Below are 20258 nucleotides of genomic sequence, written 5' to 3' on the forward strand. Positions count from 1 at the left end.
TTTTGAATTGTATAGGTAATTCTGGGTAATTCCTAATTGGATATTTAAATTATATTGAATTTATGATATATAAAAGTAACATAGGTTACATAGAATATATTATATATATAAAAGAGGGGTTTATGTAAGGATAAATGTTGAACGAACACTTGTTTTGAAAAATATTAAAAAGTTTAAATGAAAATATTAATTTAACTAAGTCTGTTATAGTATTCTAATATTTTAGTAAAAATTATGACTTGATATTCATGTGAACTGTAAATAATGCAATATTTTCAATATTTGTATGAAATGCATCGGTACTATAACCAATGTTAGAGCTTTGATTGCATAATTTTAATAAATAATATTGAGTTTTTAGATTTTTGAATTTAAGTTATGATTAAACAAAACCTGTACTACAAATATTTTCAAATAAGACTACTATTTGGTACCTTGCGTAATGTACTCATAACATCTATTATTTTGATAAGTTGTCCTAAAAAACATTATTGTTGATATTAAGCAACTTTACCTTAACAGTTAGAACAAGATAAATCAATTGTATTGGTAAAAAATACACTTAACAAATGCAATTACTGAATTTAAGGTTCACATTTTTTGTACAATAAAATTAACTGTTTATGCAGACAAATTATATCAATTTTATTTATAATTAATTGAAATTATTCAATGAAAAAATGTCATTTTATATTTTTGAATAATTTATTACCTTATTCAGTATTACCATAAGCAATGCATAACAATAGACAACATTAAATCATACCAAAATAAGCTATACTCCAATAAAAAAAACAATAAGAACTAGGTATAGGTAGTGGACAATTTCAGATAAAATATCAATATCTCAGATAATACTCAACATATATATATATATATATTCACAACTGCTTGTCTAGAGAAGGTCTAAGACAAGAATTATTTAGACGTTAATCATCTAGGTGATTAACAGATACAAAACCCAAGATTTTGAGGGGCGTGGACCAAATGAAAAACAAACTAATTTATATGACAAGTAACATAATCAGATTTAACCGGGCAAGTCGATATACTGGTCAAGCCCAAAAGAAAGAAAAGTCAACCTATTGATCTCTAAAAAATCTACCAGCAAACGGGTGTTTTACAGTACAAAAAAAAATTAATAATATTATCGGAGATAATCTATAATAACGTCAGCAGCAAGTGTGGTGGCAATAATAATAATAATAATAATAATAATAGTAATAATATGTACAATCTACCTACATGAAAACGGTGCAAACTACTTACACGATAATATACTAAGTACGAGTAGGTAGCACAGTAGTGTAGATACGTAATATAGGTGTAAAAAACAAAAACCCGTATAAAGGGCGACGGACTGGAACCGACGGACGAGAGCAAAAATCGCAATCGAAAAAAACCTTCAGTGTGGTGCAGTGCACACATATATATTTGTAGGTTATCAGCCAGCCGAATACGACTTCTCGACGGGTTAACCTATACACACGCCAGCAGTAACATTGTGTACGCCTATCACACCGAACCTATCGAATGCCAATGGCGACCGATTTGATTATACATACATACACATACACACACACACACACACGCACACATCCACACATACAAAACTGAATTTATAAAAAAAAATTACCGTTTGGACTCTCGTACGACGATCCTGTGTCGTGTCACACGAGCGTGCGTGCAGAGACACGCTCGCAGACCGGGCATAAAACGGACACGACCCCAAGAATATTTGAGGGGCTACTACAACTACGGTATAACTGCAAACGCGGTCGCGGTCGCCGGGCGCTTACCTGCTGTTTCAGCCACCTTCTTACGCAGCAACATTTAGAAGAAAACAAACCAAAACAAATAGTCGACGACGGACGGGATAAATGATTTGACAGAAACTCGAAAAGAATTTCGTATGAAATATGCAGGCACGTAGTTTTCGACACAGCCACGACGGCGAGGATTTTTCTCAGGTGTGGATCACGGTGCACATATTTTAACCGTAGTGCTGTGGGCGACAGCAGTTCGATAAAATAATTTATTTTTCGTATACTAATATTCGTCCACCGCCGAAGAAGAAAACCATGTGCACGCACGCCAAATTCCACCGAGTAGCCTTATATGACTAGACAGTAGACGGTGACGACGGCGGCGGTGGCACGAACGTACACACACACACACAAATACATTCGCACGCGCGCGCGCTCGCTCACACGCACACGTCCACTATCACGAGAGTCCAAACGTAGCTATATTAAACTGTGCCGGACGGGAGATTTTTGTAGTCTTGTTACTACTCTCTTGGTCATTTGCTATTCGCATCTGACTGCTTAGTACTTACTACTTACAACTCGCGTTGACGTGCACCCGATGATGACTATGCCTGTACAAGTAGTGGTCCGGTACTCCGTACAAATTTTCCGAAGTTGTCCGTCCCGAAAACGCGTGCGTTGAAAAATCGGTCACCGCGCTGACCGTCGCCGAACGGAGAAAAACCCGGACGGGACAGCGATGTGAAAGAAAACAACCGGACGGCGCCACTCGAGACGCAACGTATTTTAGTGGGATATCATTCGTGCGCGTAACGATAGAAAAATTGTAGCATTGCAAAATGGACGACAACACGAACACATGCCACAGAGTTCACGGCGAACATGGAAGATAAAATGCAGACTGTAGCGACATCTGTGTCACTCCCATAGTCCTATCCTTTTCCGCAGCTTACACAAGCTCGCAACGAGTAAACAGTGTTGTGTAAACGCAGACGGTGATGTCTGCTATCGCCTATCACTTATATTATCACATACATATTTCGGTATCACTCGATCACCATTCACTGCCAGAACAGCTGCTGTAGGCTACTTACTCCAACTGTGCGTGGTGGGGTGCCGGTGCCGGGAGCATTAAGTTGTGGAACACTACCAGTTACCACCATAATATAATATACAACATGGACACATGGTATGATCGTAATGGTTCGGAGTTAAGTCAAGCCTGCGCACACGCCACTTGCTTACCCATATTATCACATTGTTTGTTATTTATTGTCATTAAATTATTTCTACTATGTGCTACGTTACGTCACGTGTCTACCGAAGGATCTGACCGTCGAATAGTTCGATCATACCTTATTATTTATATTTGTATGATGATTGATGAGCAATACAGTCAGTGCAGACAGCAGTGGCGACCGCTGATGTGTGTCTCACGCGGAAAGGCATTATTACTTATTATTAGGCACGACGGCCGCCGACGTATTGATTACACACGGTCGTCTCCATCTTTATCACGATTGACAACAAAATGTAGCTCATTGTCATAAACTAAAGTCCGAATACACAAAAAAAAGCTTATAATAAATATGTATTTATGGCTTTATGCATCAAAAATCATTAAAATATACCTATGCTTTTACATTTTTTAAGAATTACTAATTTGTACTAAAAAAGTGCTCTTATTGCATACTGTTTCTATTATAAATATTTTAAAAACCGAATATTTTATTAGTGAAAATTTAAAAATAATATTACATTAATACAGGTTAAGGCATTTTACTTTCTTGAATTTTAATCAAGTAAGTATGGTAATTGAAATGAAAAAAGTCTGAATTTTTAAAATTTCAAGAATTTGTGTTAAATAGTAAAAATAGTAAAATGGTAAAAATGTAACTCAGTTGTAATGAGTAGGTGGATAATTAAGCTAGCTTTAACATAAAATATTAATGAGAATAATTGAGTGATTATGGGTGTGATCCTCAAGTGGTATAAACGATTTGAATCCACAAAAACGTCGGAGTGAACAGTCCCAAAATGTCTATTTTTTAACTTTTTTGTAAAACTATTATAACTAAAAGTTGGTTGATAACTCATGAAAAGGGGATTATCAAGTAGATACAAAATGTGAGATTGAAAATTTTCAAAAAAATTATTTAATTTGTCACAGTTAAAAAAGTAGTTATTTTATTACTAGATTTACATTTAGCATGGTAGATTACCGAGACTGGAGAAGGGATTTTGTTATTTGGGGTCTTGTTAGATTCACATTGGCTAGGAGAAGTGCAGTAAAGATTTTCAGAACCTTTTCTTCAATCGTTAACTCACTACAAAGCTATAAAGCTGAAAAGCATAAAAAAAGCCCAATAAAATGTGTTTTAATTTTTTTTGAAGCTCTATAGTGAATTAACTATAAAAGAAAAGTTCTGAAAATCTTCACTGCACTTCTCCTAGCCTGCAATGTAAATCTAACAAGACCCCAAACAACAAAATCCATTCTCTGGTTTCGGAGATCTATCTGACTTAATGAAAATGAAAATAAAATACATTATATATTTATATGTACATACATATTGCATACAATTAATAAATTTCTAATAATTGAAAATCAAGAAAGTATACATGCCGATCTCTAACTAAGCAAGCGTTTTTCTTTTATTAAACATTCTATTAAAGTTGACTATCACTATTGTTCTATGTTACTAGACTCCAGTACGATGTGATATAACATTAAACTATAAAATAATTCGACGTACGACACTACGACATTGTTTCACTTGTGGATTGTCAAGTTTTTTCCAATTGGTGTGAAATAAAACTGTTGCAAGAAAGTATGACTAATATAAAATTACGAATTAATTTAAAAATTTTTAAATATGCCGTTATCCTTAATACATTTATATGCAATTAGATACTTAATCTTTTTTTATGTATTCTCTGCTAAACAAATCGTCGACATTTTTACTTAAAAAAAATATATGAAATTTCTATTCAGATTTCGGACTTTAAACATGATATGATTATATGCGGTGTAACAATTGTCCAATGATGAAAGACGTCCTAGGGTATATTTGTTCCCCTCTCATAACTGTCAACTTAATTTTTTTTTATTGTATTCAATACTTGAATACTTCATTAGGTAAATGATTATTAATTAATAAGCTATGTAATAATTTATTTTAGGAGTAACTTAATATATAATAGTATTATACAAATTGTAAATGCAGACTTATCATTGTCACTTGGCAAGGCGTGTAATACAAAAACTTAGAGATAAAAAAAAAATAATAACAAAAACAGTAATAATATTAAAATTTATATTACCATTAAATTTTAAAATTTGTTAATTTTTAAGTTCTTATAAAAAATATTTAATTATTTAATTTTAATTTATTGATGAAAATTTAAGTCGCCTTTTTAGTATGACCATAGGCGTAACTAAGGCGGGCTTCAGCCCCCCCCACAATTTTTGGGTAAATGTATGATGTGCATATAAACAAACTTTACATTTTTTTGTCTACAATATAACAAAATATAATGTTTCATATAAACGAATAATTATTCAAATCAGTTGTAAACACCAATAGAAACAATAAATAATTATCAAATTAAAAAAATTGTTATAAAACATTTTTAGGAATTTAGCTTCCTCCCCTTAAAGCACTATTTACGCCTATGAGTATGACAAAAGTTATGAACTCTTCTATAACTATACTTTAATGTAATATATTTTCAGCCATTTTTGGAAAATTTAAATTCATTATGACCTACTGAGTTCTTTAAAGAAAAAAGGCCCCCTTCTAGCAGATTTAATATACAAATAGACTCTTTTTTAGATTCATAGGGGCAGGGTATGCAGATATATACCTTGAGTGCTCTTACATGAATCATAATGTACAAATTGTAAACGCGTTCTGTTTATAAAGGGGAGTGGTTAGGTATAAATTCTAAGTAGATAATATTATGCAATAATATTTTGTTGCAAGTTTTTACCCCTCCTCTTATCTATATGATCGAAATATCAGTTACGATAATGATGATAGGTATTAATTGCGTAAGTACCTATGGATATGTATTTATGAAATGGATAATATATCTCACGAGTTTTCTCCGATCAATGTCGCTATATCGAGTCACCACTCGCTACTTCGCTAGCTTTTTATTGTCATTGTGATGTAAATATGTACCTACCTTATTCGTTTTTTCAACATTAATAAGAGTACTTCATAAAGCCATAATCATATGAGTGGACTTGGTAACTTAGATGTTAGACATTAGAGTCATTAGACCTATATCTATAGTATGATATAGCCGATATAGGTATATTATTTATAGTTCCTATTTAAATATAATATATATATATAAATTGCATATTATCCTATGGTCCTAATGTACACCTATAATGTTGTATTGTTATGCACCCAAGTAAAAAAAACAACAAATTGTAACCAATTTGCATATTATAATATGTGCAAATGTGTACACTCTATTAACATTTAACCTGTGTTACTTGTTAAAGGATTGCTTTATAATATAAAACGATTAAACTGCTATATTACTTGGGTAGTTATTTAGGTTCGTAATCGTGTACTCGCTAACCAATTATTATCAAAAAAATACGGTTATAGTTGTGGCTTATCGTATCACAGTTTTTGTTTCCGACGAGAACGTAGCGTCGTAATCTCCCACGCATACGTAATTTGCTATCACATTTTTTAGGGTGAAAGTTTTCCTCAAGATTATTTTTCTAAAACATTGTGTTCGACATGGAATTTTTTGAATCAAATAATTTACGCGTTCAATAATGTCGATACTATTTTTCAGCTCGATATTACGTTCACTTCGAAAGTATATTATAGCAGCGGTGCAGCAATGAATCATTGTCAAACTTTTACATTTTCACAAACCACAAATGAAATACTTATAAATTGTTAAATACTACACGAATTAAATATAATTTTGAATACAAGATCATTTTTATTTTCAATTCTATTATAATTAATTATTTCCCTAATGGCTAAGTAGTACAATACTTAATACTTATATACGTTGTATTAACATAATATATATTGGTTCATATTTAAATAACACATAAACCCGTGTACAATACTACAAAAGTAAAGAGAAAAATCATATTCATTTTTTTTAAATTCAATTTACCTTTAGTCTTTTTGTCGTTTTCCGAAGTTTTTTTATTTGGTTCATCGTTAGATTTTGATAGATTTTCAGACAATGTCTTGTACTTGAATTCGTGTGCTTCAGGATTCAATGTTCCATTAGAATTACTAGGAGTAGTTAACACCTAAAATAGTAACATTTTTAATGCATTGAATTCATTATTTTTAATATTATGTACTCAAGATCTTAATAAGTAATAGCAGTTTATAAGAATTTAAAAGTTTTTCCTTATAATACCAAATGAGTGTGTATACACAATACCTATATTTCTAAAATGTTCATGCACATCACATGTATATTTCATTTATACCATTTATTATGAATATACTAATAATGTAAATAAATATCAATATTCAATGTTTATACATAATAGATATAATATTATAATTATCTAATTTGAATAGATGTATCGTATATAATATAATTGTATTAATGTATTATACATATTATAATATAGGATAAAACGTTTATAGCAATATAGGTATAAATACAAATAAAATACTTATATAATATTATTAATTATAAGTAAAATAATTATTTATTTTAAGAGATGCATATTTTAAATATTTATATTATTGGAATTTCCAGAAATGTTAATCACAATTTTCACAATCATGAATCATCGTATTTAAATAAAATATATATTATATTTGCTAATATTATATAGGTATAGTAGATACGCATATAAAAATTACGTAAAATTATTTGTAGTTATAGACTATAGTCGTCCATGCGACAAATAAACCTAAGTATGCTCTTATACACACGTATTAAAAAATATGTTCTATAATAGTATATTAATATATATAAAGTCTATATACTTTTATGTACCACAAGGGAGGAGGGTCAATTCCCTCAAATAACTTCATGCAACTACAGCTAGACCATCAAATGCGTAATTCAACAAGTATAATTATTTAGATTATTAATCAATTTCATTTAACTACAATTACTCGATGTATTATTAATTATTATAGTCAATAGTTATAACCTACTTTTGATAATGAACCACTCTATGAATAAATTATTTATGTAAGTATATTTTATTCTATTAATTATTTTGGACAGAACATGTTTGTCAGTTGATTAATAAAAAAAACAAGACTAAAATATTGTATTAAAATAATGTGATATTGTAGAATTTAGCGTGACAACTACTACAGAATATTGCATAATAAACCATGAAATAAATTATGATAATTTAACACGATATTCCGTTATGAAATGTTTCAAAACCACTATATTCGTATATTTTTAGGGAGTTATTAAAAGTTAAAAAGTTCCAATAACACATGTTCGATGTTAGATAAATAAAATCAAACATATAGTATAATAAATCAATTATTTGTTTAAATTTATATCAAAACATATTTAAATGACATACCAACTATACAAATTACGTACTTCACTGCAAATTTTAGTGAAACCACAGTGCAATGTAAATATTATATGTCTATATAGCAATGGTTATATGGAGAAAATTTTCTTTTCATTTTATTAATTAAACAAACTGAAATTAGAAATACAATATTTCGAAAATATGAAACTTAATTTAGTACCACAATACTGTATGACGTATGTTGTAAATTGTACAATATTGTCCCACTACTACATGTTGGCACAATTCAACAATTATACGCGCAACAAACCAGTTTTCTGGGCATATACATTTTATTGAATAATGACGGATTTCCTCAATGGTCTTTTGTATGTACACAAAAGTATGTCGGTTTGGATTTTATTTCAGTGGTACTAGCTACCATTTGATTTGTATAATGATATATTATGCATATCTACATAAAGTTCGTGAATCGGAACAGCTTAATGATGAAATAAAAAATATTCATCATATTTGTTGTTAAATAAAATCTCAAGGTTTTATATGTATGATGTTATAGTATTCCACATATTTATATAATTTTGCTTTTTTAGACTATGCATTTATGTAGTGTATAATATATTGGTATATGTATTATATATTATGTATACTCACAAGTCGCCACACCGCGGTGCACCGGTCACCACTGTTTACTGAATTTTTGATATTATAGACTATAGTGTTTAATTACCGACTTGGAATATTCCGTTTATTTCTACACGACTATAAATAACAAATGCAAATTTTCCGTACGTACCTATCATGACAACTGTCTGTAGTATGTATACATGTTAATTCGTCCAACTAGGTATAGTGCGTCGCCAAGAGCATACAGTTAAACCAATAGAGAGAAAAACCTGTTTGAACAGTTGTTAAAATACCTTGAAATCATTTAAACAATAGACTTTTGAATTTTTGTTACAAACAAGTTCATTTTTACATTTACTTAAAATTATTATCAGAATCGGAGCTCATTAAATTAAGATTTTATTTTAGAAATTCATAAAATTCTATCATTAGATGGCTCTTTCACTCAAGTCTTTAGTATTTATACAATTATTTAGCTAATATATTTCATCTTATTTTATAAAACATAATTTTATACTTATTGTAAAATTATATTTACAGTTTGACAAAAACTAAAAATTAAAAATAAAAAAAATAATTAGAAATTAATTTCAGATAGGTAATTTGTTTTAAGGATTTATATGTGTATAATCGATATGTAGGTGTAACATTTATCAATTAACAGAGTTTAATAAATACCTCCTATAGTCCTATACGACTAACTAAAAAAGAAAATATTTTCTTTTATTGACTTAATAAGTATAACACAAAAAGTAAATAGGAGTGCAACTAAAAATTAAATAATCTTTTGACAAATTCAATTAAAATTGAAAATACTGCAGTAAATGTTTACAGTGAAAAATTAATAGAAAAAAAAATATTTTATGTAGAATCGTATGATTAAAAACCGAAGAAGTCATTCTGCTGTATAGTAGGTGTAGTCGTGTAGACTGTCGAGGATCCTTGTCACTCATTGAATAAGCCACTGTAATGGATGTGTTAAATTTTAACTCAATGATAAATCTTCAGTATACCTACACGAAAACCAATTCTAAGCGAAGACGATTTATGTTACCTACTAAAGATATTTTACCACTGGAATATAATATATAGGGTGTCATGGTGTAACAGATAAACTTGACCAAAAAAAAAAATATGCTAATTAAATGTATGACAAAAATTGTTAATATTATATGATGAGTAAATAATTTAAGAAATATACTTATCAGCAAATTCTCAAAAATCATATTTTAAAAAAAGTTACTTGTTACTACGTTCCAAATTAATTTAATCAAAAAATATAGATATTTTAAAAAAATTCTAAAAAATAAACTATTTGTCTTAGATAAATTGTTTTACGATCAAAATTGTTCTGATAATCAAATTCACAAATTGCAGGCTATTTTAAATTTATCCAAAAAAATTTAAATAAAATAAAATTTTTTATTTTTAGTACTAAAAAATAAACATAAAAAAATTAAATTATATATAGCTAGAGTCTCTTAATGATAAATAAAAAAAAATGAAAATACTAATTAGAACAAAAGTTATTCCAAAAATCAGTTCTATCTGTTACATCCTGTATTGTATTAATTTTGTTATAAATAATTAATTTTTCAATTAGATGTTGGTAATCCAATAATCAGTAGGTATAACTGTATACTATAAAATATTTTAAAGTAATTGAGAAGATCAGTATAATATGTCGTCTAATTTCAAACAAATATCGATGATCTTGTATATACTAAGTACCGGGTAACTTAAAAATGAAATTATAATTATACGGAGCATATTATAGAAATTTATGTTATACAAAAATTATTATATATCTACCTAAATAGTTAGAGTTCAATATCTCATAGTATAATGTTTGTGATGATTAGTGGTAGATATCCTTTTGGTCCAAAAGTTCTACTTTTAACTATTTATAACCCACTTAAACCTATACAGAGAGAAAAACAAGTAATCAATAGTGAAATTTGTAGGTAAAAATATAAAATAAATAGTTATATTAAACAACTAAAAATACATTTTTATGTTTGTCTCTGAGTCACTCTATCTAACTATATCTACTGAGGCTATGACTAAAATTTATACAGATTTCTGAAAGAAATTATTATTTATAGGTAGTTTACGATGTCTACTGTCTAGGGGGCCCATGGTGCAGCGTATGCCCCCCCCTAAACGTCGTGTCTATTGACGAATAACTTATTTTATTATACTATATAATACTATATTATTTACACGTTGTTATGAAAGGTGGAAGACGAAACTTATACAATATACAAAATCTATTATATTTCATAATAAACATATTTTTGATGTGATTATAATCACATTCAAAATTATAATTGTTGAGATATAATGATAATTTGTCAAAAGTTAATAAAAAAAAACTTCGTAGCATAGACGAATCATAACTAGGCCGTTGAATTAGGGAGGCCTGAGTTTTACCTAAAATTATGTCATATAATAAATATAGTCATGACTATATAATATATAGTCATATATTATATGACTAATATAGTTTATTTTTTAGGAAATTATAAATATCTTATAAAACTCTATTATTTGTACATATGTTTGTTTTTTTTCACTAATTCCTCCCCTTCATCATACAAAAATAATGTAAAATAATGTGGTATATGTAGTGTTGCAAAAATAATTACAATATGTATACATCCTATGGTTTTGTAGAATATGAACAAAATATTGGAACGTAAAAAAATGTATAGTAAAAGAGCTATGGTATATATTATACGCGCAATAAAACCGATGCACTTTCACTAAAATCCCCATCAGAAATGTATACAATTATAACTGCTTTACAGGAATACAGTGTTAAATAAAGACTACGTCACACACTCACATGACACACATACACAAATATGTCGTGCTCTATTGTCGGATTATCCACATCTTTTTTAGCCGCGCGTCGTATATTATATAGATATTAGATAGGCACTCTCTAGTCCCTCTTAAACTATGGGTACTATAGTACTATACACTATTATATATATAGTGATATTACAGGTATGAATTATTACCACAACTATTATAGTTAACAACTGGGTATATAATATATATATACACTAATATCTCTTGTCCTCATCAGTCCCCTCTGATCAAATCAAAATACCTGTCGAGGCACATGTTAATATTTTGCCGACTGATTTACACTACGTATTATGTATACCATATGTATATTGTTGTATATACGTTCTTTTGGATGACGAACGATGTTTTCACGAACTCAAAGTTTATTATATTATACTCGTTTAAAACGATTTCGAAGGTCAAGGACCGCGACGGCGGACATCCTCTTCTCTCCCTCTTTGTCCGTAAAATAAGTGCGCTTTTACGCACTACAATATACGCTACACATTATTTTTCCCCTTCAAATTAATTATTATTGTTAAACTTACCGTTAGACTGCGCTACTGTCTAAAGTCCGTTTTACAATCACACGCGCACGCATAAATATTTCAAAAATATATAATTAGATATTCATAAATCATAATTTAATGTTTTTGATTTGTATATAAGTTATTTACCATCAAGAGCCATACTTTGACCATACTCGATAGTAGTTTCCACTCTCAACTACTGCATTAGTGTACTGGGAAAACGTCATATTTTGTAAATACCTACATCGCAATCCATCTATTGGATATATTGGCATATTATTACAGAACGTACATTTGTAAATGTATATTTCATTTTTTTGATCAAGTAGTGATGTTATTTTACATTGGTCACTAGTCGACTAAAGTGGTAGTGACAAATAAACGAACAAATATTATAACTTATCTGACAACAAACAAATTGGAATAAACTTAAAAACATTAATTTTCCCAATCGTTACTTATAATATGATCTATCATCGCTGGTGATTGATATTATGCGAATCATAACGTATGTATATTCCCTAGGGAATGTTAACATACTGTTTGTTTTCTCTCTCTAATCATTCGCAACATGGCAAATTTGCGATTTTGTATTATTTATTTATTTATTTTTAACTAAAGTGAATTAATATACCTATTATATAATTTAAAGTTAAGAACTTTATGTTTGTTTTTACACTAGATTTTTCACGATATTTAAATGTTCCTATTTATAAGCATTTTTAAATAATAGCAATATTTTTCGTATCATCATTACTTCATACTTGTAAAAGAATTGAAATATCTTATAAAATCCAACTAACAAAAATAATATTCTTAATTTTAAGTTGTCTAATAGGTCTCACCTACTTAATTCACTCTAATATTAAATCTAATAATACGAGATTGGTCCTGCTGTATGCAAATTTACCAAAAGCACGTGGGTCAGAAAGAGAAAATTGGTGTAGTACCTAGTATGTAGACATCCTCAAAAATAAAGTCAAGTATAGTTTTTAAGTCAAGATGATGACCATTGATCATAATACTACATGATATCTATTTAATTTGTACTTTTGTATCTTTAAATCATAATACAGGGTGTAACAGAAATACTTGACCAAAAAAATAAATAAATTATGCTACTTAAACGTATGACAAAAATTGATAATATTATATGATGAGTAAATAATTTAAGAAATATACTCATGTCAGAAAATTCTCAAACATCATATTTTTAAAAAAGTTATTACGTTCTAAATTAATTTAATCATATTTTAAAAAAATTCTAAAAACTAAACTACATGACTTAGATATATCTTTTTACCATCAAAATTGTTTTTATAACCAGATTCATAAATTAGCTATTTTGAATTTATCAAAAAAAATTTAATTATAATTGTAGCGCTAGGGTCTCTTAATGATAAAAAAAAATAGAAAATATTAATTAGAATAAAAGTTATTCCAAAAGGCAGTTATCCTGCCTGTTCTATCTGGTATACCTTGTATAGTGTATCTTAACAAATTCATAATACATTTATTCATATACTTAAGAGTTAAAACATAAACTTTAAATTTAGTATATAACTTGTAAACATTAGATCATAATTCATAAACATTAATAAAACATTTTGAGATGAAATAGGTAATAATAATAATTAATAAAATAAGTATTTAAAAAAATATATACTGAAGTTTATTTATTTACAACTTCCTGTTGTAAAAATACAAAAAATAATTATCATAAAAACAAATAACAGAATATCAAATCGTGAAATTAATTGATTGATTAATTTTGAAAATAATGTTATTTCCAAAAATTAAATTTATTATTTCTGTACATATAAATACTAAATTAGGTACTAAAATATAGAATAATATACACTTTAGGTGCTATTTAGTATTTCAATAATTTATCATCATACCAAAGTCTAATAATATTTAAGTTTTAACGGCCATTAAACAAATTATTCGAATAAATGCTTAATTTGTTAAATTTCATTCCAATATTACAATAAAATAATTTGAATAAATTGTATACTGTTTTACAATATGATGTATACACTATACATATACAATTAAACATTATAAATAGTATAATGGAAATTAAATAACTAACGTCTAACTCTAACAGATTCAAGTTTTATAGTTCCTAAAAAAAAAAAACAACGCTTTATCTAGTTGGTGTCAAAGGTGTTTACCATATCATATCTATATATCTATTATAATATATTTTTGTATATACATAAATATTAAATATTAATATGTATAATAAATAATAATATTTATGTAACATGAACTATACCCGGTAAATTGTCATCATTACATTGTTTATTATTTATTAGGTACTTATTACCAAAGTCTAAAACAATAAACCAACAAAATCGATAATGTGAAACGTTTATCGGTCAATGTCAAAACCGTATGCTATAATACAATAAGACAAAAACATCATTAAATTAAACTAAACTTTGTTTTCGGAATGCAATTAATGGAAATAATGCATAGAATGAAAATGTATTTCAAAATTGTAAACAATATTACAATTCTCAAATCTGTCGTATGATAATCTAATAAGTAATTAAATGTATAGTGTACACATATATTACATATTATTCATACATCATACATAATATAGATTATAGATAGGTATAAGTTGTATTATAATTTATGTTAAAACAATTTAAATGTGTATTGTTTATAATCATTTCCATTTCATTATTCAATTATAAATTATTACAAAAACCAGTTTTATATTAAAGGGAGAGGATAAGACTTTTTATGTACTACTGAACTAGACCCAGTGGCCGACCCATAAAATCATATCAAAACGGCAAACACTTTTAACAACAGATACAATATAATATATTATTCATCGATTATTTTGTTAAACATTTTTTTTGTTGCCTTTAATGGTTATACTAGCACAGGTATATAATTCTAGTATACTATAAAATATAATTTATACAAATCGTATATGAGCAATACAATTTGAATATGATCGTTAATAAAAAAATAAAGTGACTTCAACGATGCAACGTGGCTAGATATATAATAATTAGTAATTAACTTTGGTCTTTAACCATAGATTATACTTAATTTTATTATTTGAAAGATATATATTATGATTTGTAGAACGTAAAAATGTACAATAAGCGTATGCGACATAAGTAATGTTGACTTCAATAGTAATATATTATTGTTTTTAGAAAGAAGTAAATCAAAAGCTAACTAAGCAGAGTTAGTGATCTTCAGTCATAATTAATAAAATCACGATAAAAAATAAATAATCTTACATAAATACCCACAACACAAAATTGTTAATAATTAATATTTTATTTTTCATATGTATTATTAGTATAAACATATTAGTTTTAATTAAATTAAATGGTTTGATTCAATGGCTGATCCAGAAATGATTCAAGAGGTGGAGAGCGATTTTTAAAATTTTCTTATGAAGCTTCAAATATTTTTAATATTATAATAATGTAAGGAAACTGGCCTTCTAATTCCATATAAGGCTTTAATTAACAGTATTGTTGATAATTAGATTAATAATGCATTATGTAGGTACCTATATTATTTAATATTTTATACACCTAGTTATCTACTACTAATGCTTAAGAGTTAGTCTTGGCTGAGTTTACACCAAAATAAATCTATCGTACATGTAAATTGTATAATATTTGTACCGACTATAATTTTACGACCAATTCTCCTGAAATAATTGGATGCACCAGCAAGTTTACTTGAAACCAACTTTTCCATTTATTTGAATTTGAACTCTTAAACTCTTCAAAATGTTGTGTACTAACAGTTAACTGATTTAAAACTTAAAAAGTGTAAGATAAGTAGGTAAACTTCATGAAGTAATTATTAAATAAGGTTTCAAACATTTTATCGAGTAATTAGATTAGTCAATATAATTGGCAAAAAGTTGATACAAACTAAAAAAAAAATAATATTTGTTTAAGCGTTTATATATGCGTGCACTTGCGGGAGCTTCCAACTATTTCTTTTACACAAGTGACACTGCACAGTGCACACTATATCTAATATTATTATAATGATCACTTATTACGCTACATATTTCCACGACACGCACGCATACACTTAGAAAATTGCCTATATTTAACTCCTTAAAAACAGCCTGTATCAAATCCCCTTATAACTTAATATAATGTATACATAATTAAATCTTTTTTTGAAACTCAACCCAAGGAGGGGGTGATTACCCTATCTAGTATCCATCACCGGTTTGATTGTAAATTATTATAATAATATATTCTACTACAAATAATTATAATACTAATTACTAATAGCTAGTAGACATATACTATATACACACTCTAAATATATTTAAACATGGTTTAGTAATATTATATCGATCTCTAAAACGCGGCAGTTGGAAGCATGCAATGATTGATATAATATTATATGAATACACAATTTGGTATATCGCGGTCAATTTCATTGCTTTTCATCCGTGACTACCATTATTTATAAGTGATTTTTTTCTTTACTTTTCTTTGTGCGTACGACTTATATGAACATAATATCTCAAGACTCTACTGCGCATTCTAAGGCGTAGCCGTACGGAAACATATGTTTGCTTCCGTATTTTTATTTTACTTGTATAAATTATTTTAAAGTATATTGATGTTATTTTTATATAGCTACAGAAATAATATGATTAACAGCTAATAATATATAATATATTGCAACTTACAAAATAAATAACGAATATAATAATATAATATATTATAGACTGATATGTTATTCGAGAATATTACTGTATAATAATTATTTTAAATAACGTTAAAAAGCAAAAACCCACAACCTCAATAATATTTTTTTAAATAACCAGTTATATTATTAACGTCGGTATCTCTATACAAGTATAAGAATTTAGAATTGTGTTCGGCTCAACAACATACAGCTATAATATGAATTAGTCCGAGACGTACACAATCATGTATAGGTAAACGTCATAATCATAATCAACGGTAAAACGTCCGTATGGAAATTGGAAATGCAATTTTCGGCGACAAATATTATGTGGTTAATAAATGGTGATTATAATACAGTTTACGGTGCATTGACTATATAATATGTTTATATGTGTGTGTGTGTGTGTATATAAGCAAAACGAGCTGCAGTAAAAATGCGGGTGTATGTATTATAGACTATAGGGTCATATAAAAATTTACATTATTATATATTATAAACTGCAGCTGGACACTGCATTACTGTAACGCACCTACTCAGTATAACTGCAGCTCTATCCAAAAATTGAAGAATATTTAACTAACTTTTTACAGACAAATCAAAATATAATAATAATAATAATAATTTTTTTAATGAAATCTCCAGAAAAATATTTTGTACCTCACACTATCTTATGTAGATTTTAAGTAGTCGCGTGGAAGTTGTTTACGACTAATATATATATACCTATACCTATTGAACGATTTGAACGTATATATTTACACCTAAACATAGGTATTACATGAATTTAATGCATATACCTATTATACCTATACTATTAGGTATGAATAAATATGATATAATAATACATACATAAATTGTACATTTATATATATATTATATATGTGTGTGTATAAATATAGCCAAACATCGAGAAAATTGATTTTTCCGAGAAGACCTTTCGGCAACAGACTAAATATATATAGATATTTTGCGTATAAGCGGGTGGGAATACTGGGAATCGATGGGGAGCGGTTGTACGACGGCGGTTCCTCCCGATCGGGGTGCGTCCGCGTCCGTTCTCCTGCCGAGACTTCGGCGCGGCTACCATATGTTAGCGACGACACGATTATAATGTACCATACGAGATATTCGTATCCACTAAATTATATATATTACACATATTTTATATGTCTGGCGAGTGAATTACAATAATACAATATTTATCACGTGCACGTCCGACAACCGTTGAGACTTATAGTCGTGGCGTGTACACGATCTGAATTTGGGAGGGGGAAGTTCCTCTTCTTTTCGTAATAGAATATTTAAGCGTTCCCCTTTAATATATTATAATTAAATCCTAATTTCTAATCAATAAGACATTTACATTTTTAGGCTCGCACATCATTTGTTTACACTTTTGCATCCCTCTTCAAATCTTTTTATCAATTCCAGCACTGACTATAATTTATTGTTGGACCAATCACAATAATGCAACACATTGTTATTTATTGTTATTATTTATGATACGTCCTCGGATCACGGACGGTGGTGTCTATGATACGATCATCCACCTTCATCATCATCATGTCTCGTTGAGTTCGCTCTCTCGACCGTTCGTACACGGAGAAAGGCGCGCGCCAATATACAGGTTTCTGTTTCCGCGAGCGCACGCGCGCGTTTACACGCAAACAGCGGAGGTTCCTCTCACTTTAGACCTAGCTCGCTCGTTCACTCGTTCAATCTCTCTTTCTCTCTCTGTGTTACTCTTGCTTTAAAGCCGCGTTCCGGGTTCACGGCGCGGAGTTCTGATGTCGTCCGGCACGCTCGCGACATCACTAAGTATATAGTGTATTATACGTATTACAATAACAATCATACAAGTACACTATATGGTACTTATATAGCTGTCTACCAAAAACAAAACAACATAATATATATATATATATACATACATATTATGCTTATGCGCGGCGATGTCTGCTTACCTTGTGTATACATGTGTCGGCGCCGCCGAATGTTACGAATGACGGTGGCTGATGGTCGGCCGCCGTGCCGGTTTTGTCGTCATCGCCGCCGTCATCGTAACGGTTCCGGTGCAGTCGGTGATTGTTGTTGGGATAGTGCGTGTCCTGTTGTCCGCGCTGTAGCTGTTGTTGCTGCTTGTTGAGGCCCTTGGTCCGGAACGTCATGACCACCGGCACAGTGCGATCCGCAGAACCGTCCGCGGACGAGTACCACGGCACCCGTCGCTCACGCGCCGGCCGGAGATTCGATGAACGAACCGTTTTTTATGGGGCGCGCACGCACCCACGCACGCGCGAAGAGTCGCTCTCTCGTTATAGCCCCCCGCGAGACAACTATATGTGTGTGTGTGTGTGTGTGTGTGGGAGTGCGAGTGTGCGGAAGTATGGGTGGGTGTGTGGGTGCACGGGACGAGCGACGAGACACGCGCACTGCAGCACAGATTAATCCCCGGAGTGAGGAAAACAAAATACGACGTGGCAATGGAATAATGTTGCTTTTCGGCGCTAAATATTTACCAGGCGCACGTTGACGGTCTATCCGCCGGGATATGGCACGCAGTGGGCACACCACTAAATCTGCTTGCGAGCAGCACGTCGCGAGGAGATATAACGCCGGACCTGTTGAGCGCGAGAACGGTACGACTTTGACTCGCCGCCGTCAACCGACACGCTCCCCGTGACCGATCCCTTCCACGTTCGTCGCCACCACCGTTGTCGCGTCGTCGCCCGCCGCTCACTATCGCCCGTATAATCTATTATTCTGATGAAATATGCGTCGTCGCCGCCGAAACTGTTCAATATAACACAACAATAATAAAAATAACAATAATAATAAAAAAAATAATAACAACGACGACGTCGACGGCGACGACGACGACGATGGTGATGATGACAGCAACATAATGCGTCGACGCCGATCCGTCAATGGAAATTATAATATGCGCCTGCGGAGTCAGGCCGTCTGTTTGCACAGCCGTATGGATTTTACGATGTGTACTTTGAGGCGTCTGCCAACCCCATCTCGTGACTAGTCTGATATTATTATCGTCCCGGCCTACTTCAGTATTAGCACCACGTAATACAATATATTATTGTATAATATAATTATCTTTTACACTTCCGGTCCAGATAATAAAGTCTATAGCATGCGCCAGTCGGGTGGACCTATTACAGTTGTATTTTATACTATGATTTTTGTAGCAAGTTGTCCTAATGTAAAGTCGTGCGAAGCACGTGTGTTCAACTTAGA

The 20258-nt window shown here is 30.0% G+C and overlaps 1 protein-coding gene across 1 annotated transcript in view; it reads right to left on the reverse strand.

Moving 5' to 3' along the window:
* Window positions 1-19899, reverse strand: part of LOC132922781 (la-related protein 4) — a 35698-nt gene extending 15799 nt beyond the window's left edge. Inside the window, 2 exon segments of the mRNA XM_060986476.1 lie at window positions 6930-7071; window positions 18971-19899. Coding sequence (XP_060842459.1) covers window positions 6930-7071; window positions 18971-19174 — 346 coding nt within the window. The 5' untranslated portion in view covers window positions 19175-19899.
* Between the last annotated feature and the right edge of the window lie 359 nt (window positions 19900-20258).

Source organism: Rhopalosiphum padi, chromosome 2, assembly GCF_020882245.1.
Source record: "Rhopalosiphum padi isolate XX-2018 chromosome 2, ASM2088224v1, whole genome shotgun sequence".
Taxonomy (NCBI): Eukaryota; Metazoa; Arthropoda; class Insecta; order Hemiptera; family Aphididae; genus Rhopalosiphum; species Rhopalosiphum padi.